The sequence below is a fragment of the Synchiropus splendidus genome, chromosome 3 (assembly GCF_027744825.2).
Source record: "Synchiropus splendidus isolate RoL2022-P1 chromosome 3, RoL_Sspl_1.0, whole genome shotgun sequence".
Classification (NCBI taxonomy): domain Eukaryota; kingdom Metazoa; phylum Chordata; class Actinopteri; order Syngnathiformes; family Callionymidae; genus Synchiropus; species Synchiropus splendidus.
The window spans coordinates 13,613,698-13,638,716 of NC_071336.1; the positions used below are offsets into that span (position 1 = coordinate 13,613,698).

At 40.4% G+C, this 25,019-nt stretch overlaps 1 protein-coding gene across 1 annotated transcript; it reads left to right on the forward strand.

The window, feature by feature from the left end:
* The first annotated feature begins 786 nt into the window (after positions 1-786).
* On the forward strand, positions 787-25,019 carry hdac8 (histone deacetylase 8). The gene is made up of 11 exons (XM_053860946.1): positions 787-995; positions 1,070-1,122; positions 1,576-1,706; positions 2,790-2,931; positions 3,295-3,407; positions 3,488-3,565; positions 3,691-3,799; positions 4,085-4,257; positions 6,311-6,405; positions 17,126-17,231; positions 23,819-25,019. Exons 1-11 carry the CDS (start codon positions 882-884, stop codon positions 23,839-23,841), a joined length of 1,137 nt encoding a protein of 378 aa, XP_053716921.1. The 5' UTR covers positions 787-881; the 3' UTR covers positions 23,842-25,019.

The following is a 25,019-nucleotide window of genomic DNA, read 5'->3' on the forward strand; positions in this document are numbered from 1 at the left end:
ATAATAAGGGAGCCACACATGTCAAGGCTGCCAAAGACCTTTTAGTGCAGAAAGCACAAAAAATAAATAACACAAGTGGTTTCTTAAATGCGGACTATTAGTTATTGCTGTCGATTCTTTGCACATTGAACATTTAAATATATTATCACGACTCTTTATGACACAGACGGAATAGGGTTGGGTTTTTTTTAAGTAAGACATCGACTAGCTATAGTTAAAAAGTTGAATGAACGAATGATGGACGTGGTTGTAAAAAAACAAACAGACAAACAAACAAAAAAGGAGTCGCTACACACTCCTCTAAAAGATATATTGAATTTTTATTGCATTTGTTTTATTGTACTTTTTAACTAGTTTTAAGTACGCTTATTTTTTTTATTTTTTGGAAGAAGGTGTACCTTTATTGGCGTTCTATATCGCAGAACAGTGAAGAACGAGCACTAGTACCGAAATAAAACTATTATTATTATGTTCGGACCGAACGTAATAATGATAAGACTGAACGGTTCGTTAGCGTGGTGAAATCTCATATATAAACTATAAGTCCCACAATGCATTTCGTTCAAAACGGTTGCCTTGTTTAATATGTCCGCCAAAAATCGCAAGTTCCACCTTGTACAATGTCATACTATTTTGTTTGCAAAATCGTTGATATTCTGTATAAAAATGTTTATCAAAAGCACACTAAGCTTTCTAGAACTATGGAACGTAATTAAAATGCGAAAAAATTACGTTAGACACAAGAAAGACAGTGGTTGCCGGTGGGAATGTTGACGTTGTGACACCAACCGCGAAAAGAAGCCGATGCTCATCAGATCTCCCTACAAACAAGTTGTTTTAACCGCTTAGTAATTTTAATATTTGCATTTTACTTAGCTTAAATGAGTGACAGGAGTGAAAGTGAAGATGAGGGCTGCAGCAAGCGGAGAGTTGTCTATATTTACAGTCCGGAATACATCGAAACATGTGACTCTTTATCTAAAGTGCCAAACAGGGTGAGTTCATTTTACTGCTTGACGAAGATTCGTGCTTAAACTAGTCAAATAATGATGTATATTCGTGTTACCAGGCGAGTATGGTCCACTCATTGATCGAAGCCTATGGTCTCCTAAAACACATGAGGTGAGTCTCAAACGAGTACAGCGTCAGAACAGTAGTAGTACTGACATTTGAATGGTATGGTGGCATCATTTTTACGCTTGTCCTTGTGCAGCACATCAGGTTTGTTCGAAAGATAGTGTGATATCTTTTACTGACGTGCGCTGAATTTAGCTTCACCTTCAACAACGAGGCGGGCACTCTTAATGCTATAGTCCTAACATCTTTTGTTTAAAAACATCTTGGAAGCCCTTATGTTGCAATCATGAACATGTAACTGGAGTGTCATTTTTAAAAATTAAGAAAAAAAAATATCACTTGGTGACAATGACTTTCTGACCCTGCCAATACAGCTGATTCTGAATCTGAAACTTGCAACCGTATCTTATTAACAAATACAGTAATTTGCACAATGTGGATATGTTTCAGTATTGAAGTGAATATTTGTCTCTGCCTTGCATATATTTTTGTTTCCAGCCTTGTTAAACCGCAAGTTGCCACAATCGAGGAAATGGCAAAGTTCCACACAGATTCTTACTTGGAGCACCTTCACAAAATCAGCCAAGATGGAGACAACGATGACCCCCAGTCCATCGATTATGGTCTAGGTAATCCAGGAGGAATAGGACTCTATTTTTGAATGACGTATGACACAGTTGTGGTTTCAAAATAGCACTCACAGACAGCTTCAAAATTGTACACAGCCGGAGCCAATGGTTTGCAGCCCTTTGGATCCCAGTTTCTTTGAATAAAACAGTCAATCTTAAAAATGATGTGGTGTCCAAACACTTCTATTATTTGTGACTGGGGAGAGGCAGCACTCTGCTTGAGTCTAGGGGTGATGCACCTGATGAGGAAACTTATTAACTTATTATCCCACCCGAATGCCTATGAACTCTTCAGCTGCTGACAGTTATTTTTCATGACAGTTCTTTCCCGCTGATCTGTTACTTTTAGGTGAGCTTACCAGTGACACATGAATCATGTGAATAAATCCATTGCAATGAGAAACTCAGTTAGAACTGAAAATAAAATTGACGAAAAATCATTGATCAGAGTGATGTGAGAGTCGGAGAATCTGTTGGAACTTACACAGTGCGACACAGAATACATAAAATAGTTGACCAGGTCCTCACTGTACATATTCTTGGATTGAAGTGAGGATGGGACTGGCTTGTGACAAAATTGGAATGGCTCAACCGCCTTCAGGAACCTTAAAGATGCTTGGATGTTTTTGTCTCATCTTCTACATGCATTGAGTTTCCCGCTGTGGGACTAATAATGGACATATACCATCTAACATTATTGGGGCACCAAAGATCCAAATGAGCACCCAAAACAAAAAGGAAGAAAGTCATTCTTAGATAATGTGGGATGTTTAAAGTTTTCTTCTCTTTTTCTTTTATGAATGTCTGCCTTTTGGGTTGTTATTAACAGTTCTAACTCACTAAGCCATATAATTTCTGAGCTCAATTTAAGCTTTTTTTTTTTTTTTTTTTTAGACAGCTCGGTCTTGTATTCCCTTTGTTCCACCCACTAATAGCGTTGTTGCTTCCGCCTTTAGTCCGTCCACTTGCCTCCTTTTCGTCATCCCCCCCTATCTGTTCTCCATTCTGTTTGATCTCTAACAATAATTTGAAATTTCATATATACTCCATCAATTACATAGTTTTCTTTGTTTTCCCCCTCAGGTTATGACTGTCCAGTTGTGGAAGGTATTTTTGACTATGCAGCAGCAGTTGGTGGAGCTACGTTGACTGCCGCCCAGTGTCTGCTGGACCAGAAGTGTGAAGTGGCCATTAATTGGGCTGGAGGATGGCACCATGCCAAAAGGTGAGCCAATCAAAAATATAATTCTGGCACTGCTTTATGTCCAATTTACCAGAAAAAATGTACTGTATCTCAATGATCAAATCATCTATTTTTTTATATGAGCACTTTCTTTTGAAAATACTTATGTATGGTGACCCACATCAATATGAATGGCCGAACAGACATTTAGTGCAGTCTACATAATACGATATTTTGAAGAAAAAAAGGAAAATAGTTCAATTTGCACAGATCGCATGTTTTGAGTCGTTTTTGTCAAGCGGTACAGCCTCACTGATTACACAGAACCACCTTTGGAGGGCGCCATTACCCAAGCATGACCTGTGTCATCGTTGCCGTTCATGAGTCGGTTCTTTCACAATTTAGGGATGAAGCGTCAGGTTTCTGCTACGTCAACGATGCTGTACTAGGGATTCTGAAACTAAGAGAGAAATATGAGCGTGTTCTTTATGTTGACGTGGACCTTCACCACGGGGACGGTATGTGGCTAAATTGATTTTTTTTTTTCACTAAATAATGAAAGACCTAAAAGTCTCAGCCTCACTGGTGTACACTGCAGGTGTTGAAGATGCCTTCAGCTTCACATCCAAAGTCATGACAGCCTCCTTACATAAGTTTTCTCCTGGATTTTTCCCAGGTAAGGTTTGATTTTCATTTTATCCCCTGTTGTATTCATTTAAATTTCTGTTCTGTCAGTAATTCTCAAGTAAGATTCATAATAGGATTTTACTTCTGAGTGTGATCTCTGATGTTTCGATGCAGGCACCGGTGATGTTTCTGATACTGGACTTGGTAAAGGGCGCTGGTATGCGGTCAATGTCCCGCTGGAGGATGGCATCAAAGATGACAGATACTATCAAGTGTTTACAAGGTAACACCGTAAATCATCACACAAAGAGGATCTGAGAGTTTTTCTCAAGGACTCTTCCCCTCCTCTCTACCGAACCACAACAGTTCAAGTACGGTATAAACTAGAGCCAGTGTTTCGCGCCAGGAATCAAGTCCAAGAGTCCTTCTGAAAACATCTTAAACACTGAGCTGGCCAGTTGTTGTCCTCTGTAAGAGTGTGCACACCTGCTTCGAAACACTACCCGCTGGCTTTGATTGGTCCATCAGTGGATAACCTCTGCTTTCCTGTTCTCTTCATCTCTTGCAGAGTGATGCAGGAAGTGCGGGCCCAGTTCAACCCAGAGGCAGTGGTGATGCAGCTCGGTGCCGACACCATGGCGGGCGACCCCATGTGCTCGTTCAACATGACCCCAGTGGGGGTGGCCAAGTGTCTGCAGTATGTCCTACAGTGGCAGCTACCTGCCCTGCTGTTGGGAGGAGGTGCGCTACACATGTGTGTTTGGCTGGTTTTTGTGTGGCAGTGTCCTCGTCTTTGTGCAGTGCATCTGCCGAAACACGTGCTTGGTTTTTAATCCTATAATTTTTATAAGTTCCTATAAATGTAAGCCATTTATTCACTTTAGTAAAATTCTTCACACACACACACACACATGCGCGTGTGCACGCACACATCATGCTCTGTTTCAGACCCCTGAGCCCTTGGCCAGATGATAGCTACTAATTATACGACACAATGAAGCCATTTTTCTCCACTACAATCCCTGCTCTCTTCCATTCTCTCTCTCTGTCTCTCTCTGTCCTACATACTTTCTCTCATTTATGACCACGTTCTTCTTTTTTCTCTTTCCTTTTTTTTTCTCAATTCACAATCAATCTCTTTTCTCCACTCCATCGACTCACCCTTTCTCTTTGTATGATTCTTGGCCTGGCTTCTGTTCTTCTAGTGTTTTCCTTCTCTATGTCAGTTTGAATGAGACCGGGTTTGAGATTTTCTGATGCCCCCTGTAATTTCAGTATCTGTTAATATCACTGTTTTTCCAGGTTCCCTTTTTTCATAAGTCATGCTACTCACATCACTGAATACTTCTGTATAATTTATGTGAGTGTGTATAATGGAAGATCCAGTGTATGAACGTAAATACACCAATGTTCCTGGACAGTGTCCAAGTGGGGCGTTTATTCAATAGGTCCACTGGTCCACTTACTTAAGCGTTGCCTATTATAGCATCCAGCTCAGGCTAGTCCAGTTGAGTCAGAGCTAGTTTGTGACATAACTGCGCGTAGTCCAGCTCGTAAAAGGCTCTTCCTATATCTGATATAAGTTGCATCATTCAGTTTAACAGTCACTGAGTTTTATAGCAGGTGGCCATATTGCCAAAAATGTATTGAAAACCATGCATTTCCAGGTTTTTTGAAATATGTTTTGTCATTGTACATTTTTTCTTCCTGTCCTACCAAGTGGAGCCAACACCTTCGTCCAAACACCAAATAATAGCCATGTGTGTTATTGGAGATTTTAGCTGGGTTGTGTATTTTTTATAAACAAACTGTCTGTGGTGTCTTACTTGGACCTGAAAGAAGGGGTAAAATTAGGCAAATAAGCCTGTTTGTTCAATTATTGTACCATATAATGAAATTGTATGCAGCCTGACTCAAGCCACAGGCTTTTGTGAAGTCATGCCCATCTGTCTTCACTTGTTTCCTGCCTGCTTTGGTGCTCTGACTGTCCAAGAAAGAAAGGGGGGGGGGAAGTCCAGAAATTATAGCTAAGCTCAATTGGCGGCGTTTGTTTATTTTCCCAGAGACTGCGATCTGATCCAGTTGATCACCAGCTCAGAGGAGCAGTCGACTCCCTTCTGCTTCAGTTGTTAAGTGTTTCAATGTCTGAAGAGAACAAAGATTTGTGGTTTTTAATCGCTTTGTTGTTTATTTAGCAGCAGGACCCAACAATGTTGGGACAAGAAAGAAACTATATGCAACTCACCTTTGGCCCCCAAATCATGGTTGTGACAGAGTAAATTAAGATGTAACATTTTCTTTCAATGACATCCTCCATCCTCGAGACATTTAAGGACCTGAAATTTGGGCTTCTTCTTAATGGTGCAGATTTGGAATTTTCCATTGAGGTTTTTCAGGTACAATCAGATGGAGATATTCGAGGGAATGTACCGGTATTCTTGGTGAAAATGGATGTCAATGGAGTTAAGTTTTATTATGGGGAGATCTGGTGAAGTGAACAGTTGTCCTAGCGTTGCCTCAGTCATACCTAGGATGAGTTAAGAAGCTTCAGAGGGTCGGGAAGTCTTTGCCTAGGATGCTGCCAGTTTGACTGTGGATTGATGGGTCTATATTTAATCGATGTAGTGTTTTAAACATTTATTTTGCACTAATGTTACATATGTATCGGAAGACAAAGATGATACATCTGTGCACCATCACTGCATGATAAAGTCTGGCAGTGTTCACTGTGCGCTGAGGTAACCCTTAAAGTTATATTGACCTTTTGTGCCTGTCTCTGCCAATCTCTCACCAGGTGGTTATAATCTGGCTAATACGGCTCGTTGTTGGACCTACCTGACTGCCTCTGTGCTGGGACAGACTCTTTCTTCTGAGATCCCGGACCACGAGGTAACACAACACACACTGTTGCAGTCACATAAACGGACACAAAACCTCTCATTCATTATTCTGTCGCACAAAATCGCCAAGTCACACACATGAAAACACACTCCCTTGTGTTCACTGTCTGCTGAGTCATTTCATCTAATCAAAGATGGCCTCCTGCTCCTCAATGAGGGGGTTTGTCTGTAGGTGAGCCATGTAGAGGTTTTGGTTTTGATGTGTTCAGAAGAAGAGTCTGAGCTGCTACTGTGTTATCCTGTCAACATCCACTCTCATCTGTTTGTTTAGAGGGTGACATTACCCATTTAGTGACTACGCTTCAGTTATTAGAAAGATAAACATGGTGATCTGGTAGCTAATATTCTATAACAAAGTGAATACTAGATGGAAACAAAACAAAAAGTGCTAAATCTATATATTATAATTGTAATTGTTATTACAAAAAAATAATGGATTTCTTGCTGCCTTATCCATAGCAGAACAAAACCGGACCAAGATGGGTGACTCATTGTAGCTTCCAGATGCATGGCAACCTGACATCAGATAAATAGGTCTTGAATGTGATTAGATGAGATGTAATACGGCCACTCTTTTCTTCTGGAAATCATTAAAGATATTACAGAAACTTGATTTGTCTTAGACTCGATTCAAACAAGATTAATGCTATTTCATAATGGTTTAGCATTGAAGTTTAAAAATATTGTGTCATTGACGTCATCATCGCTTACAACACTGGTTATTTAAAAAAAAATAAAAATCAGGTCACTATAACTCGTGAAAAGGCTTGAGACATAACCTCCATTAAGGGGAATCTGATGATCATATTTGTTATGAATCAAATGTGGTGACAAATTGAGGAAAACACAGGGACAACACATGATCCCAGATGTTTTGGAGTCAATTGATTCGTCATCTCTCAAGTACACAAAGAGCCCTTTTCACCGACCAACATTTGGATCTCAATTCAGTCAAGTGTGTGTGTGTGTGTGTGTGCGTGTGCGTGTGCGTGTGTGTGCGTGCGTGCGTGCGTGTGTCACTTTGACGCCAAGAAAGGTGGCTCTTGTTATGCCATGTCAGCCTCCAGTGGCCTTAAATAGCCTTTGACCTCATTAAGAAGCCCTCTGCAAAAATAAAGCAACTATCAGTGCCAACAGCTGCTGCTGTTGATGAATTCAAGGATGTGGACTCATGCACTAGAAACATGTCATTTCTAATAAAAAGAAATATGACAGTGTTAAATATTTAATCCTTGTTGAATACCTTAGCGTTTTAATCTGCAATGTTTGACGTGTAGTATCTTATTTATTTGCTTTTTTGTTGTGCCCTCAAATCCACCCATTGAAATATTTAGTTTCAAAGTCACCCACATTTAACCATCTGTCAATTGTTGCTGTCTAAAGTTCATTTTTTGGAGCGTATACAAACATGGGCCAAACACACTTGCCTGATATTTAAAGTGCTTCTTTAAGCTTCTCTTTGCTGAGTCATTGTCTGCTGAAACAAACACCTCTCAAATTCTTCAAAAGATATGTAATGTGTTAGACATGAGCGAGAGCTTGCAAGACCAGGCGGGGCCAAGGTGATGACCAGGTAGGCAGATTTGTGGAAGATCTCTCTGGCCAAGATAAGGGTTTATTTAGTCGCCAAGTGATGACTTCCACCAGCGTGGAAAGTCATCCCAAGGAGAAGCAGAATGTTCTGACGCTGACACTGCTGACAGAAACTAGTTTACTAGAAACTAGAACCACTTTAGCTTGCACTGTTTTTATTCTCACAAATGTGTCTCTTCTGATTCATTTTCCAAGCTATGGATTGATCCTGAGGAACTTCAGAATAAGAGCATGATAAAGAACTGTGACAATCATTGAATACTGATGCGGGTGTCCACAGGAAACAAGCGTCTCATCAACTGTGTCTGATGGTGTTCATGTGGTTGGGACATCTGTCATAAATCAAACGTCTTTGTCTAACAAAGCTGTTGACCAAATTGATGCCACTACCCACTCTGTCCCAGCATGCCTGGGGGTCAGAGAAGGTGGGGTTTTCCAGAAGCAACTGCAGGCTCTGCATTTCGCTCGGCACTCACGAGATTTGATGGCTGGGTTGGTGATGACGTCAGAGCAGAAATGTGCCATTCTGGACACTCTGGTTTACCACAATGTGCCGATCGGTGCTGATTGGAGCTGGACCTGGCTCATCAAACCCTGCCGGGAGCTCTCCTTTGTGAGTCATCGCGGCACCCGTTTCCACAGGCAGCACAGTGGAGTAGTGTTGCAGCATCGCACTATGAAACTCGGCGCTTGTAGGATCTCCCCACGCCTCTGTATGGTTCTCCTGCAGTCCATGAGTACAGAGGTTAATTGCTTTGTCACAGAGAATCATCAAAGGAAGCAAAATTATATTTATTTTTCATTTAAATGGCCTTTAAGTGATTCAAAACAAAATGTGTCTGTCATTGCACTTGCCTTTGGTAAACAATGAAAAAAAATGAATCACTATTTGCACAACAAATAAGGACTCAGTATGATTATGGGTTCATTTTTTTTATTTAGTCCAATAAATTAACTACATGATAATTTATCACTTTCTATTTTGTGTATTTAATTTACTCCAATTTATGAATCGGACGGAAACAGTGTTAACTTACATGAAAGCTTCTAGTGCAAAACCATATTTAGTGCAAAAACATTCTCTTAACAAACTCTAGATCCTGCTTTAAAAAACAATTTGCATTGTTATGATAGTTGTACTTTCTAGCTCTCTAGAGCGGCCACTGCCGAACAGCGCCTTCATTAGGCGATTTCAGTGACGCAAGCAGTGAAAAAGCAGTCACCCTTAATTCTGTTGGAGCGTTGTTTGACTTGTTTTCCATGTACACTTTATGTTCTTGCTAATTGGAGTTTGGGCTTTGATGAATGTCTTCACTAAAGTGGTTGTCCAAACCAATGTGTGCCCCTCTGTCTGCCCGTTGTGCTCGATAAGAGAGGCATTTATCCATGATGACCAAGCAAAGCTGAAGTTCCAGCCACACGTAGAACAAAACCTACTTTTGTGCGTGTGTTTGAGTGTGTGTCTCTGTGCTCCCTGACTCGACATTGTGGACAAAACCACATGAATAGATGCATTGATAAGTTTTGTGACGAAATGATTCAAACCTTTTTAAAGAAGTTTTGCGTGTTAGAAAGCGTATTCGAAGAAAGTGCTTTATGTTGCTCATAATAGTTTCACCTGCTTCTTGTGTGTTCACCCTTTGTACATTGAGACAGCATCATCTGTAGATTGGGTAACAACAAGAAATGAAGCAGCGCAAACATTGCTCAGAGCTTGTCGATAAAATGTGGGCACTGCGTCTCACAAGTGTTTCTGCTCATTGTGCTTGAGTATCTGTCAAAAACACCACTGAAAAGACATGTAGATGGTTTTTGTGCCAGCAGGTCAAGGGTCAGCCTGCCTTTCCGCTGACTTGTATTGTTCGTTGATTCTGAGCGATCGCCACTATGCCGGTCTGAATATGAATTAGAGAGCTGCGAGGTAGGAAAATAGCTGCAGGTTAGAGGAGTTTTTTTGTGATTTATTTATGCACAGAGTGTGGAACATATAGAAATTCTAAAACCAAATTATCGACATTGTCTCCATATTGTGTTATTGTAACTACTGTAGTATGGGGAGGTATGGTGTTGGATTATGGCTGCAAGGATTATGACCACTTGATTTTTTTCACTTCTCTCTGTCCTTTTCGGTGAATTTGAGCTGCAACAACATTTGATAAACTAATTGACTTAACTTTGACAGCAATTTTAAGCATAAACATCCATTCATGTAGGACAAATATTTGTCTTGATTTTATTGATTGTATTTTTTTGTTTTTTTATTGTTGCTGAAACAGCATAATGTAGATTGCAGATGTAAAAGTTATTTGTAGTTGGAGACACCAAATGGTTGCACCCCAGAACGCAAGAAGATTTTGGAGTAAGTTTTCAATTAGAACTGGAGCATGACAAGGAGAATTTACGTTAGATAAGATTAGATTTGATGTCCATTATTTGTCCCACAGTGAGGAAATTCAACATGTCTGAGCAGCGACTGAGCAGCGACAGTCGACGACAACAAAGACTCAGAGACAAAACAACAAATATCAGCCATTCACTGAGAATAATCAAAGATAAATCAACAAAGCAAAAAAAAAAAAAAAAGCTAAACAGTCACACGCCATCAAATAATACAACACAAGACAATAAATACTTAGACTATATAAACTAATATCATGACAATAAATGAATAATAACTGTATCTGAGAAAAGTGTGCAACGATTCCATCAAAGTTTACTGTTGTACAACTTGACAGCACTGGGCAGAAAGGACAGACAAAATCGTTCTTTCATGCACCAAGGTGGAACTGTCTGCCATTGATGGTGCTGAGTGTCCTGGAGGGGGTGAGACAGGCTGGCCATTATGGATGACTGTTTGGCCACAGTCCTCCTGTCTACTTACTTATTTCACTGAGTCCAGAGAGCAGCCCATGACTGAGCTGTCCCTCTTCACCAATTTGTCCAACCTTTTTCTCTCCCTCCCCGTAACGCTGCATGCCCAGAAGCCGACTCCACAGAACATGGCTGATGCCACCACAGAGTCATAGACGATCCTCAGGACCATTCCCTGCACCCCACAGGACCTCAGCCTCCTTAGCTGCCTGCTCTGTCCTTTTTTGAAAAGAGAATCTGTGTTTGTTGTTCAGGCGAGCACATCAGTATGAGCATGCACTTGAAGGCTGAGTAGCTGGACTGATAGTTGACTGACTGGCTCTGCTAGGGTTTGTGCTGGGCTTTGCACTAGAATGTTTACCATCTTTCTATCTCTTTACTGCCGATCACTGCTCAATGGTGTCTAGGCTTTTGTACTCTTTGCTGGCACCCTTCTTTTTACTAGCAAAAGTTGCGTACGTTGTGGCTCCTCCTTCATGTCTGGTGCTGGAATTTGTCTGGAGTAGTAGTTGAAATTCTAAATAAGCACAACCAGAATTCATGTTGTTGATGCGTTCCGAACATGCTGTTAGACAAGAAAACGCTCCTGATTGAAAGGTTGTCATTTTATCTCCAATTGTTGGTATGTATTTCCATGATTTTCAGTAAAAACAGAAGCAGTGTGTGAGTCAGATACTCACTCAGGAAGGGAGGTCATTTCTGCTCCCAGATTGGCAGCGGGGAAGTGTCCCGCCTCTTCACTTTGTACTTCCTCTTTTCCTGTCTGCAGGCACTTCCTGTGCTGCCTCTCGTTGCCGTCAGCGAAGTGTGAAAAATGACAATTAGCCAAAATATCAACATGTTATTGTGTTGATAGTCAATCTTATTTTGGCTGGGCTCATGACTGTGTGCAATGTGGGTCGCAGCTGGGTGTTGGTCCACCAGCAATGTTTTGAGGATGATGTACAGCTAGTTTTGTGTCTGTTTTCCCCTGAGTGAGTCACATGGTGGTGGAGCTTGTTTCTGCTTTTGTGCTGTGGGTTCAAGGGTGGCGTTCATCCTGGATGTTGAATCATCATTTTTGCTGCTGTGTAAATTTAGTGTTCTTTCATCATCCCATGGGCACGGACCTTGATCACAAACAAGAGCACGCGCCCTTTGTCAAAAACGATTTGATGCACCAAATGTTTTGAAAATCATTTTAAATATATAATGTAGCATAATATATAAAAGCATAAACAATAAATGAATATGATTCCATTTCAAAATGAGGGGATTATAAATATACATGCTCAACATGTGTCTTTTAAACTCACATTGTGGTGGTGAACAGCTGCAGGACAAAACATTGACACAAATAAAAGCTAAGAGATATAAATAAGTCCTAAAACGAAGATGTTTTGCAGTAAGAATAACTCGTTTTAAAATAGTACAAAATCTAGACTATACAGATTTGAAGTGATTAACTGAAGGCTGAATATTTTGTGCATAACACTGGAACTGTCTGAAGCATTTCCACATTGCCAGTTTCATACTTTCCTACTGCCGTCATGGGGCTGGGGAAATACATAGATCTTCTCTAGAGAGATGACATCTCTACTTGGACATAGCCTAATACTCAGTCATGAATGAGGTTATAGACCAAAATACTGACACGACAGTCAGATGAGACATGTAAAGCGAAAGCATTTTGCCAACATGAAAGACTTCACAAATCAGTTTTTAATGAGTGTCCACACTGAAACGGTCTGCAGATGAATTATCATGCAGTAATTTAATATACCCACGCCAGTGTCCTGTGTGTGCGTCTCCATGTTAGCGACTGTGGAAAATGGCCTTCCACAATTTGTCTCTCCTCATGTCTCTGCTGGAGACGGTTGGTCCAGTCAGATGCTTTTTCTGTCGCTTGACCTTGTTCAGGTGACGTAGAGCCGCAGTGTCCCGGAGCCGTGCGTTAAAAAGTCTCTATTATCACTCTGCTTATCTTTTCGACTTGTTTTACTTTTGTTATGATTTCATTCAGTTCTTGTGTAACTGAAGTGTTTTTCTGGCTTACACGTCCATGTGTCTAAAACAGGGAGGAATATTTTTGAGAAATGTTTTGTGTCCTTAAACAGTGTGAGTCTTTCTCTTCCCCATGGTCATCCAAACTAAACAAGCAGGCTGCAGGAGACTGTGTGTGTTGTTTTTCGTCTTTTTGGACAGCAGGAGATGGAGCATCGGGTTCATGGGAATACACTGATGTGTGTGTCCATCTGCATGTGTGTGTGATTCTCATGTTGAACTTGGTTGAGGTAAGTCAGTGAAACTGATCGTAGGTAATTGAAAACAGACACTGAGGAGAATGAGGTTTTCTGCTTATGCATGTAGTCATCCATCCACATTATCACACACACGCACTGTAACCCTGATCTTCATCTAACCGGCATCTTGATTCTTGCTTGTGTAACAAAGTCGTTTTTGTCTTTCAAGGTAACTAAAGTATACTTCTGCAACTTAACAATTTAGGTTCATCCGTTTAAACAAGTGTAGCGTGACACTTGTTAAATACTCTTAAAGACATCAGTCTTGAACTGGCATGTCAGGTGATTGATTTGACCTTTGGGAGGTGTCTTTGGTTATTCTGCAAGAACTTTAGAACAAATTTAATGCTGCTGTTTGTAAATATGTTTCCCGTTGCTCAAGCTTCGTCCCCGAAACTTTTTCCTATATACTGGCTGCTGTTGAAAACAGTAACATGGGTTCAGAAAGAGATGAGTGCAAAGCTGCTTGTTCATTATTATAATTATGAGAGTATTATATGTCCAAGGAAGAAAATAATAAAAGGGAATGATACACTATGATGGCCAAGGAATGTTTAAGTGGAGAAATAAAGCATATGGGCCTTATAAAATCAAACTAGAAAATGAATAGATTGAAACCATCTTTACGTGAAGATTAGTTGAAATACAGTGGATTCACCGTGTTACTATTATTTTATGAGCCCTTCGCAATATAAATACAATGTTTCTCACCTTTGAATTAAACACAGAGTTAAAGTTTGGATCAAACTATTTAGTGTTTCATTCTCATCTCATTCAAAGGATTTTAACAGCATGTTATTATTGCTGGCTGATACTTTTTTCTTCGCAAAAATAAAGCCAATCGAGGGAACTAAAAGTTGTCTTACCACTGGAACTTAATGGGATGATCATAATGGTTTCGGTGTCTTGTTAATGCTTCTTTTTTTTCGGCTTAAGCGGAAGAAAGAGGGGGAAGGAGGGATGGCATGAGATGTGTAGGTAACTGTTGCCCTGAAGATGAAGTTGAAGTACCAAGATCTAAGTTACACCTCTTTTAAAGTCGTACAAGCGTTTATGATTGTGATGCTTTACTGCATTCCTGGTGAGGTTTGAAATGTCCTTAAACCATTGTAATAAACACTTCTTATCAATAAAGGAAGGTTTTTCCAGCCTCAGTCACCTTGATGTGTGCTGCTCAGCATCAACTGGCTTTTTTTTTTAACAAGGCTGACGTATTCGTGGTCAAACCTTTCCTCTGGGTTTGTTTTGCTCTCATGGCACTGAGTCATGGCCCAGCAAATTCCTTGGCATTGCCTATTTTTTTTCAGCTGCTTTTAACTTCTCGTTGAACTCGTCCTTCTGTGTATCAACCTGTTTTCACGTTGGCCCTCTTTAATGTGTGGAATTGGTCTGACTGCTGTGTAAATGCCAGGAGGCTTTGGTATTTGCTGAAATCATCTCTGGCTTCTTGAGCATGACCAAAAAAGTCCAACTGTTGACTGCTTCACTGTTCTGGGGTTTCATTCAACACATTTCAGATTTTCCAGAAAACACGTACTTCAGATCCTTTGATAAAGATATGTTAGTGATTACGGAGCGTACGTAACACGCTTAGTCGACATCTGAATTTGTTATTGTGCATCATCGTGTTGTTTGCCTGTAAGGGCCAACTTCCTCTCTTTTCAGACATTTTCATTTCTTTTGCTTACTGTACATATAAGTCTCTCTCTGGCAGAGGTAAGACCATCAGTGCACAGTGATGTAAAAGTATTAAATTATGCAAAACTAAACATGCATATGCGTCTGTGTGTTTAAGTATATCTCTCCTAGAGAGGTCCTATTGTGGGGGAAACACCCCCTTGTGGGGCCCTTTGGTCAGACCCCACGAGGTTAAGCCTCAATTTGAGAATGAAGACTTCAAAATAACTGGGTCATTATAATTAGGTTTAAGTTTAGTTAAGAGTGGTTAAGATTAGCTATTTGTTTTGGATGGTTAGGTTTAGAGGTAGAAGCTGCGGAAAGCATGAAAGTCAATGAGAAACCTCCAAAAGTCCTAACAAGGGCAGAAATACAAGAATGTGTGTGTTTGTGTTTTCATGTTTTGGTGATGCTTTTGAGTCGTGAGTCTTTCAGAACAGTTTTGTTTTTCATGAATCTCATCTGTCTTCACAGAGATATCATCCAAGAGATACTCCATTATTTGCCTTCCTGTGGATTTGAGTGTTTGATTGTATGATGTTACATTGTGTGGTGAATGCACAAAATGTTCCACAGAAAAATGTAAATTGTTTGTGTAGAATTTCTCTTGAAATATTTTATTCTGGTCTTTGAAGTAGATTGATCGCTGCCCTTGACATGAACGACAAAACAGCTCACGCATGGGATCTTAAATGCAGCCTTGTCCGACTGCACTCGATGTCGTGGGAATTAAAAAGCAATGCCACATTATCAAACTGGCATTCAGAGCATTTTTTCAAACTTTCCCACTTTTGAGCAAGAGGTACAAGAGGTATTTGAGAATCCATGTAGAAACACTGGGAAGATGTATCTCATGAATAAAAGGCTGCCAGGACGTGTCTCAGCTTGCTACCTTGCCATGTGAAATGTCCTTGAACATGTATAGACTTCATTTCCCCTGATGATTAAGCTGTCACTGTAGCATGTCGGCTTCAATTATTGGTTTTAGGGCTGCACAGCTCAGTGGCTGGCAAACATTTGGAAGGTTATAGATTTGATTACCTTCACTGCGAGAGTGTGTCCTTCTGCCCTTGCGTAAGACTCAGGGTGCCGGATTGCTTTTGGCATCATCTTGTTGAGGGCTTGACAGAGTAGACTGACCTCCGGCCAAAGAAAGAAAGTGTTTCCCTTCAATATAGGTTACCTTGTTTGCTTACATGGAACCTGTTCCGATCTTCTACCAATGTGATCGTGTTCTTGGAGGCTGAATGTCGATTCCCCTCTCATGGATGGGGAGTGCTGTTGAGGTTTGAAAGCTTAGACTATATACAAGAACAAAACAATAATCGCATTTATTCTTATTTATTAATTAATTCCACCTTTATATTCATCAGAAGAATATATACCTTTTTGTACTTTTTCATCCAGTCATTCAGTCATCAAGCTCTAGTGAAAAGGCGAATCTTTTTGGACTTTATTATAGTTTTTCATTTCCTATACGGGGTGTGGGGCATTCAATATTGTAATCTCATTTTTCTGTTTGAAATGATTTCTTTTTATTTTCCTCTGTTTATTCTCAAATGGGATCACGGCCAACTCGTCCCCTGCTGTTTTTGTCTCTGAGATAAATGTGTGCATTTGCAGTAGCCTCAGGTAATGTTGCACCCCCTCTGATCACCTCTATCTGAGTATCTCAAGTATTTTTATGAGAGAAAAAAAAAGTCAGTCTGGCGAATATTCTGAACACGCCTTAAGCGGTCTGTGAGCTCACAGCTTAATTGGATTGGATTTACCAATTTGCGTGTTACAGGAAGATTAATCGCACATTGTGACCAGATGATAAAAATCATTATTCTATTTTCCCATATTTGTTACTTTCAGAAGGACGTACAAAGGCTCCAACTTCAAAGAATCTCAATTTTTTGCCCCTTTTTAAGGAAACCGTTGGCTCAGAGCGTGAAACTCTTTGTGAATGTGTTTTGTGTAATGTAATGTGTAGTGCATCCTGAAGTGTGTTGACGCAGTGAGCGCGTTGTGATGCATGTGTATAAGGAATATCAAGAGTGAGCTCTCCCCTGCGGTTCCATTTTATAAAGTTATTTTATGATGATAGTACCTTTAGTATCAACCTACAAAGCTAATAAACCCCACAAACAATTCCCAAAGACACTAACAACAAGAAGAAACAAAAAATACTTCCAGCCACTTTGCATCAAAATTAAGAAACAAGGGGGAGTATGTGCTGTGAGCAGCGAAAACGCGCGTTGACATACAAAGCTTTATTAACAACTGAATACTGTGTGTCAGTTTTTCACAGAGTACGGACCAGACTACTCGTTAGAGATCAGTCCAAGTTGCCGACCAGACCGGAACGACGCCAAACACCTGGACCAAGTCATCAGCACCATCAAAGGTGCGTGTTTGTGTGAAGGAGCAGGTGCTACTGTTTGTACATAGCTGTGAACCCTCGCTCACCTCGAGCCCCTTTGTCTCGCCACTTCTTTTTTCATGTGGGGGTTTCATGTGTCTTATATTTTGAGGGATGAAAGTATGACTTGAAATCATTGTGGTTTCTAACATCCTTTTGTACCCCTCCACTCCAACATGTGGGATTTTGCATCTTTAGCTTTTTTATATGTTCTTTCATGTGTGTGTGTACATTGTGATGGGTCTGTAGATTCCTGTGCTGACAGCCCGCAGAACTCCAGGGAGATTCTCAGAAGGGTGAAACTTTGGCAAAAGGTTGAATATGAGGAGAAATTATCATATACAAGTATGTCTGTGGAATAACAGTCGGCCTGTTAAGTTGGCTGCTAAAGGCTCGTCCAAACACTTGAACTGAATGATGGAGAATGAACTAACAATATCATTAAGTATTTCATACTCCAATACTCAGAACGTTAACCGAAAGTTGAAATCTTCAAATCGCACTGGGCTGCAAACACACACCACTATAAACAAGAATACATCTGCACAGCAATCACCTCTAGGTTTCTCTAAGGTTAATGAAAAGTCATTTTCATATGCTTGTTGCTTCTGCTCATTTGATATTGAGTCTGTATTCACCGTTCCGTGTGTCAGCTGTGTCCATTAACAGCACTTCTGCTGCAGTCCGTGTGCCAGGACCGTATGAGACTGCGGCTCAAAGTCACATGGTGCCGGGTAATAACCTCACCAAAGTCAGGCTGTCCTTAGTTACAGGACTTAATGTAGCATCTACTGTGTTGCTGTTGTCAGTTCGTCGCATTATGACTCTCTAAATTTAATTTGGCAAAAGACTCTGGAGATCTCTTGAGCATTATCTTTGATACTCTTATTATGAACCTATTTCTATTAATATTATTGTTATTATGATTATTATTTATCAAACCTTTTTCTGACTTTGTCGGAGTTATTTAAATGTTTAGTTAGGAATTCATATCATCAATATACATTTCCTCAATGCTTGTGAGTACTTTTCAATTTTTCCCTCAATTTTGTACAAACGCTTTTTTTGTGAGGAACTTTTTTTTAATTGCGTCATCTCATTTTTTTTAGCTTTGTTTTTTCTTAAATGTTTAAAGTTGATGTGTGTCTGTCTAGATGGGACAGGTTTGTTCAACATCTGCCGCCTAACCAGCAGGCAGATTTGCTGAAATGGCGATGGAATCGTAACAGAGAGAGAAAGGAGAATGGTACAGCACAATATTGTCTCATTGGTTAGTTGTTAGAATCTCACACTGATCAGTGGGGTGCTGTCAGGGCCAACAAGGCTGTCTCTTCTGGTGACATATACATTAAGAAAGATAACTAAATAAATAGAAGTGCAACTGAATGAATACATTATAGTTGTTTTCCACAGACTGTTTGCTACATGTCACATCAATCAACTGGGTTGTATCTTGCGGTACAGTTTTAGCCAATCATATTTCAGCTCTTTTGTGTCGTTAGGAAAAGAGCTGAAATATGAAATCCACCTGAGGCCTTCTGAATCAACAAGGGGGCCTCGTGTGCCTTGTCAGGGAACAGAGATAGTCAGTCGTGATAGCCGATCCAAACTGAGGCCAGCTAGATGATGGTGCTGATCTTGACATGGTTATATCATTCATAAGAGTTTTAAATTTTTTTGCGACTCACGTCGGCTGAAGGAGGAGAAGTGATAGATTTGGTTGTGGGTGTCGGTGCCACGCCATTTTCATCGAGGACATTTTTACTGAAAAGTAAATAACATGCTGCATATATGAGATGAATCTTCAGTTACAGATGGGCCGACAGGTTCTGTTGTTTGCTGTTGCATCTTCTCAAAAATGTTGATGTTGATACATGAACTAGTGACAACGTGCAACTCGGAGAGCGACTTTTAATCTCTTCAAGTTTACTACAATTGTGAATGCGAGCTTGTCAATTTAAAATTCTAGTAATACTAAGTGTTGCTCCACTCTATAAAGGTGTTGTATTGTGCCCATATGATTCTATATGGGCGCCCGAGCCATGGTGTTATGAAGTGTTAAAAGCTCATCTCAACTTCTGTTTTGCTCAGACATCAGCAAACATGTGCTATTGTTGACCCTGTATTCTTAGCATGTTCTCGGCTCTAAAACACTTTGTGAACAGCATTCTAAGAGGTTCTTTTTAAATAGTAATTACCATCATATTATTATTATTAATTTAGTTTGGACAAAACTCAGGACCGAGGCATGAGATGGGCATAGGTTTTTATTGCTCCATCTCACACACATGGACTTGAGTAGAACAATGTGTGCAGCATCACCTTCTGATTCCCATCAGTGACATCTGTGCACCATAGTCCTTAAAGTCACAGCAGGATGCAGTTGAAGTGAAAACCATCCCGTGTTCTCGTCATGTTCAACAATATTTTAATCAGCAGCAGGTATGTGATGAAATGAATCATAACAAATTATTGTATTGGCATAAATAGTGATGAATTTCAAAAGTGTTTTTCCAAGCAGGATTGAGTTATGCTCTTGGAATATTCCATGTCACCTCAAAATCAGGGGGAATTGAAGTTTATTTACCCGCCATTTGGCCTGTTGGCTCACGCTAAATCATCTCATCCAGAGGGGACCAGTGTTTCGCTGGTTTCTCCTCATAACACTTTTATTAGGGACGACAGAGGGGATGATGGAAGGAGTAAATTGGGAGGAGAAATGGTTTGCAGACGAGCCAAAGATGGAGAAAACCTGGAACAACGTGCCTTTGGCTTCTTCTTGTCTATCGTCTTTCATGCCTTTCCAGCGCTCCAGTCCTAATATTTGCGCATTTGGAAGATGATAAACTCAAGCGTGAGTCAAGGTGTTTCACAAAAACAAACTTGAGAGTGCCTCTTCACACTTCAGCGGCAGTTGCAGTTTATTATTTATCCAAATAAAAATAAGTCTCTCTTCTTTGCATTGTCCTCTTCTGCATGCTGAATAGGAAACCAGCTCCAGGATGTTTGATTCAACTCTTACTTCAGCCAGACGACGCTCTTGTTGCGTGTAAAACAGCAAGATTGAACCAGTATTTTTATTTTTGCTGTCTAGAGAAGGGCAGCAGGCGGTACATCTTAGCAAATCTTGTTGAAAGCTCCTTTTATTGGCATGTAGGTCATAAAGCTCTTGACCACAAACAGCAGAGTCACCAAAACCAAAAAAGAGAAGCTGTTATTATTTTAGTTCCAAACTGGAACAGCATGTTTGTAATACCTCCCTGTTATTACTTATGCACAGGCATGGTTGCTAGGCCCGTGACACACACACACACACACAAGCTCACAGACACTTATGACATCATCTGGCTGGATGTTTTGGAAGCAGACAAACATTGGTTTTCCCAGAGAAAGTGGGCATGGGAGAGTGTGGTTGTGCCCACATTTGTCTGCTGGCACGAATCAACCATAAAGATTTTAATCCAACAGCGATAATCCAACCGCAAATGTTCTGTTTTTCCATTTCTCCTGCCCCCTCTTAAATTTAGGTTGACTCAACCACACATGATGGTGAAAATGCAAATGAAACTATTAATGCAAATGATCAAAGTACTGTAGTTCGTATTAAACATTCATAGAATTAACAATGTTTATGTTATTTTTATGATGCAGTGTTTGAGGTGGGGTAAACACTTGCTTGGAGCAATTGATCTTTGCAACAAACTAGACTGGTCCTTGGTCTCTGTCTGCATGTTGCATTGATATTGGCTCCAGCACCGAGACGCTCTCCTCACTCATGGGGAGGATTAAAACAAGCTTGTCCTAACCTTAGTATCAAGCACCAGCTCAAATGAAACCATTAGCCTAGCACATTGAGTGTTGACTCATTCTGGAAGTGCCCGCTGCAGTGTAATCTTTAAACATTTCACTGCCTCATCGAGATCGGCACGTTTGCTGCCCATGTAGTTTTGACCAGACAGCGTGTGATGCGCCACCTTACCCCTGCTCAAACGCGATGAAAGTAGCTCTGCCCGAGGTCTAATACTGGCTGCAGACAACCCAAACATTTTAGTCTCAGCTGGAGGAAATGACTCAGTCCTTCCCATTGTTTCCCTCGCAGACACACACACACACACACACACACACACCCTCCCGTCTGTTATGGGCTGCATTAATTAACATGTAATTTTTATTTATTAAAAGACCGCAGCAGCTGTTTATGTACCCTCAAATCTGTGTTTACAAGAGTCTGGTTACGTGATTTCCCCAGACGATCAGAGTGTGTGCGTGCGAGTTTGCATCGCGCCGCTGACGTATGCAGACCTTCAGTTTCTCTGAGCAACTGTGTCATGTCAGTGTCAGGACGGAACCACTGCAGCTTCTTCACGTCTGGATGGTTGTCAGTTCTCCTGCTGCTGGACTCGGCACACATTCATAGCAGGACTTACAGGAGTTATTTTGTTACTCAGTACGATTTACATGTAACAGTTGATGACCTCTTTTTCTCTTTGTGCTCTTTTTCTTTCCTGTTAGTCTTGAGAAAAAAGCACTTTCAGGATCTGACCACAGTATCAGAAATTTAAGTGAAATGAAGAATTTATCACACTATTTAGTTTTTGTTTTGTTTGCTTCCAGTAATAGTCATTTTATTGTTTATCATCTCTTTCCGGGCACATTCATTGATTTATATTAAATGACCTTGACATGAATTACCACAAATATTCACAATATAGAAACTTTATGAGCATATTAAATATTTTGAAATTGTATTTTTTTAAAGATTTTTTATTATAATTATAACATGAATTTTGACATAATCACATTTATTATCACTGACCTCTATTTACTATATAAGATTGGATTATATGGCCTTTATTAAACTAAGTTTCGGAATTTTGTATATCTGTTACTATATAAAGTGGCGATATATTTGTATTTGTCCTATCCCAAGCACAGCACAACAGAAAAAAAAAAGTATCAAAAACAGTTGGGTGTGGTCAAACTCAAGGCCTGGGGGCCACATTTGGCCTGCCAAGTCATTTTAAGACCAAAAATGAATACCATAAATTATGGACTATAGCCGCTACTTTTTTCTCACGGTCTGAACCCTGCAGCAGTGTTGATAATATATGGATTTTTACGGGCAAATGAACTTCATGCAACTGAAACATTGAGCCTTGTCTCATCAAACTGATAAAATCACAGGAGTAATATTTACTGCGAAGTGTTCCAAATGCACCTTTTAAAAAAATATGTAAATAAAAGATGTGATGAGTTTAAGTCTAGTGGCCCCATGATTTGTTGCAGAGTTTGAATGAATGAAGTGTTGATGCTGGACCCTGTTTTCAAAAGCAGTTAAGAAGTGATCCTCTTTCTTTAAGCCGGGAACACTGATTTCTAAAGAGTAGACAGCAGCCCTGAGCCTGCTGTGGCTCATGTACGAACAAAATATATTTCCTTCCTAAATTTTGTGTGTGCGGCTTATGTTCCGGTGCGCTCTATAGACATTGTGGCCCACCCATCTGTTCATGCTGGGCTGGCTGACTGGTTCTTTTCTGGTGTCTGTCGTGCAGGAGTACGATTGATGTGCTTGAGACTGATATTTCATATTTTCTGTTAATAGAGGGACAGTACCAGTACTTAACCACGCTACATTTTGACAGCAGCCCCTTGAAGAATGAGGGCAGGAGTGCAGTCATCCGTCAGAGACTCACAGTTAAACTCTGGAAAATAGCTTGACGCTTTTATCGAGAAGATTTGAAGCCTGACATGCAAATGTGAGGTCACCGCTATTGTTGACAAATCAACTGTTGTTTTCAGGATATTGGGTTCAATCGATGGGAAATGAATGAGGCAATGGAAATACAACATCACTGAACTTGTGGTTCTGTCTCGGAAGCATGTTGTTGTTGACGCGACTTCAAACGCTCGTGCAACGCGGTCCATCCAAAACAAACACTGCCAGAATAACGGATGGCTTTAGAAAGCACAACACTAACAGTATAAAAAAAAATGTGTGTTTAATCTGATGACCGCATCACAATGGCTCACACACCGGACACCCCTCCCCCCTCCCTCCACTGCGACATTTAGTCTGTGCAATTACTCATCTGTGTTTGTCTCAATCAGCCCATTTTACAAAACAATAGATGAGCACCGCAGCTCTGTTTGCAGTGTCGCATACAAAGTAAACAGATCGGAGACTTTGTGATGCTGCTGTTGTGACAAAACACGCGGGTGTGTGTGTGTGTGTGTGTCGGCCTTGAATTAACTAGCCCTGTCGCCAAATGTTGTCATTTCCATACCGATTCCTTTTTTTCGCATGTTTGTTTTTCCTCCCAGTCCTTAGCCAGATGTTGTTTTGCATTTTTATTGGCACTGGAGAGTGTCTTTTTATGCGCGTCTGTGTGCGCTCCATAGTGTTTCCGTGCGCTCTCCCGCTGTAAACATGTGTATATAGCTTATTTTTGATCCATGTCATGTGACAAATTTGACCCTTCTTTCTCCTCTAGATTTGGATGTGTATTGTTTACATGTGTTCACCCTCATATCACCACAGACACCCCTCCTCATTTCTACTCTCTTGTTTACAGGGAATTTAAAGAATGTGGTTTAGGAACCTCAGCCTCCTCCACACACACACACACACACGCACGTACGCACGCACGCACACCATGTTTCCAAACCAGGTCGGCAATCTGTGGCTCTAATGAAGACAATATGGAGTTGGACCCCTTCGGCCTGAGGCACGGAGAGAACAAACTTGGGATGAAAAGAAGGTTTTTGGAAAGCATTAGCCGAGTGTTTCCAGGGAGTTTAGTATAGTTGATGTGTTTGTTGTACAATGTTCACTGTTTTTTACTCCTTTTAAAGCCTGTTTGTTTGCTGTGTTCAGGGTCAGTATGCAAACTCTGCTCATCGAAGTTTGGAGAAATGAGTTGTCGAGGATCCGTCTGATCACTCAAACCTTAAACACTAAGTGCATAAACAGACTGTGAAGGTTCGTGTTTCACCTCGGTGCAGCTGCGATTTTCGTCCTCTCTTGAGAAGATGAGCAGTAAAACAGACGTCAGAGTAAAGTGTAAATGTTCCACAGCCTGTTTCTCCAGTGTGAAATATGACTTTTTTATTCTGAAATATGGAAAAGTTTGCTTCTGCTGTGTTAACAAAGTTGCTCCACGCTATCATATGGACCCGCGGGTGGACCTTTCAAATTAAACATCTGGACAGAGGTTTGGAATTCTGAATGGAAAATCTTAATCGTCCTCCGGCAGACGGACAGAAACTGAGATTACATGAACGCAGTGTGACTTTTACACCGAATCAGCAGTCTGGATGTTTATTCCACGTCAATAAACGCAGAGGACGACGGTTTCACCTCCACAGCACCCCAGTCTCTGAGATTAACTCATCTTATCTGCTCTTTATTGACTTCGAAATGGTCCTCAAGGACATTTCGTTCTTGCAAAAGTGTCTACTTTTTTTTACCAGTGGGTTGTTCACTGAACTGTAGTTGTTAATAAATGCATTCGTTTTGAACGTATTTCACTCCTGTAGTCAGTGAGTGCTGCACTGAACTTGTCATAGTTGATGAAACGTTGTTATTGATTGTCCAAGCCAAATTCAAGTTTTCAGTGTAATTCAAAGTCATTTTACCCAAATCTGCTTTGATATTTTGCCTTCTCACCACAAGTGGACCAAGAGATTGAAACTTCATTGTTTCAAATGCATTGATGCAGACTGTAATGTTTTTATTTTGACTGTTTTGTTTTTCCACTGAAGTCAAATTATTAA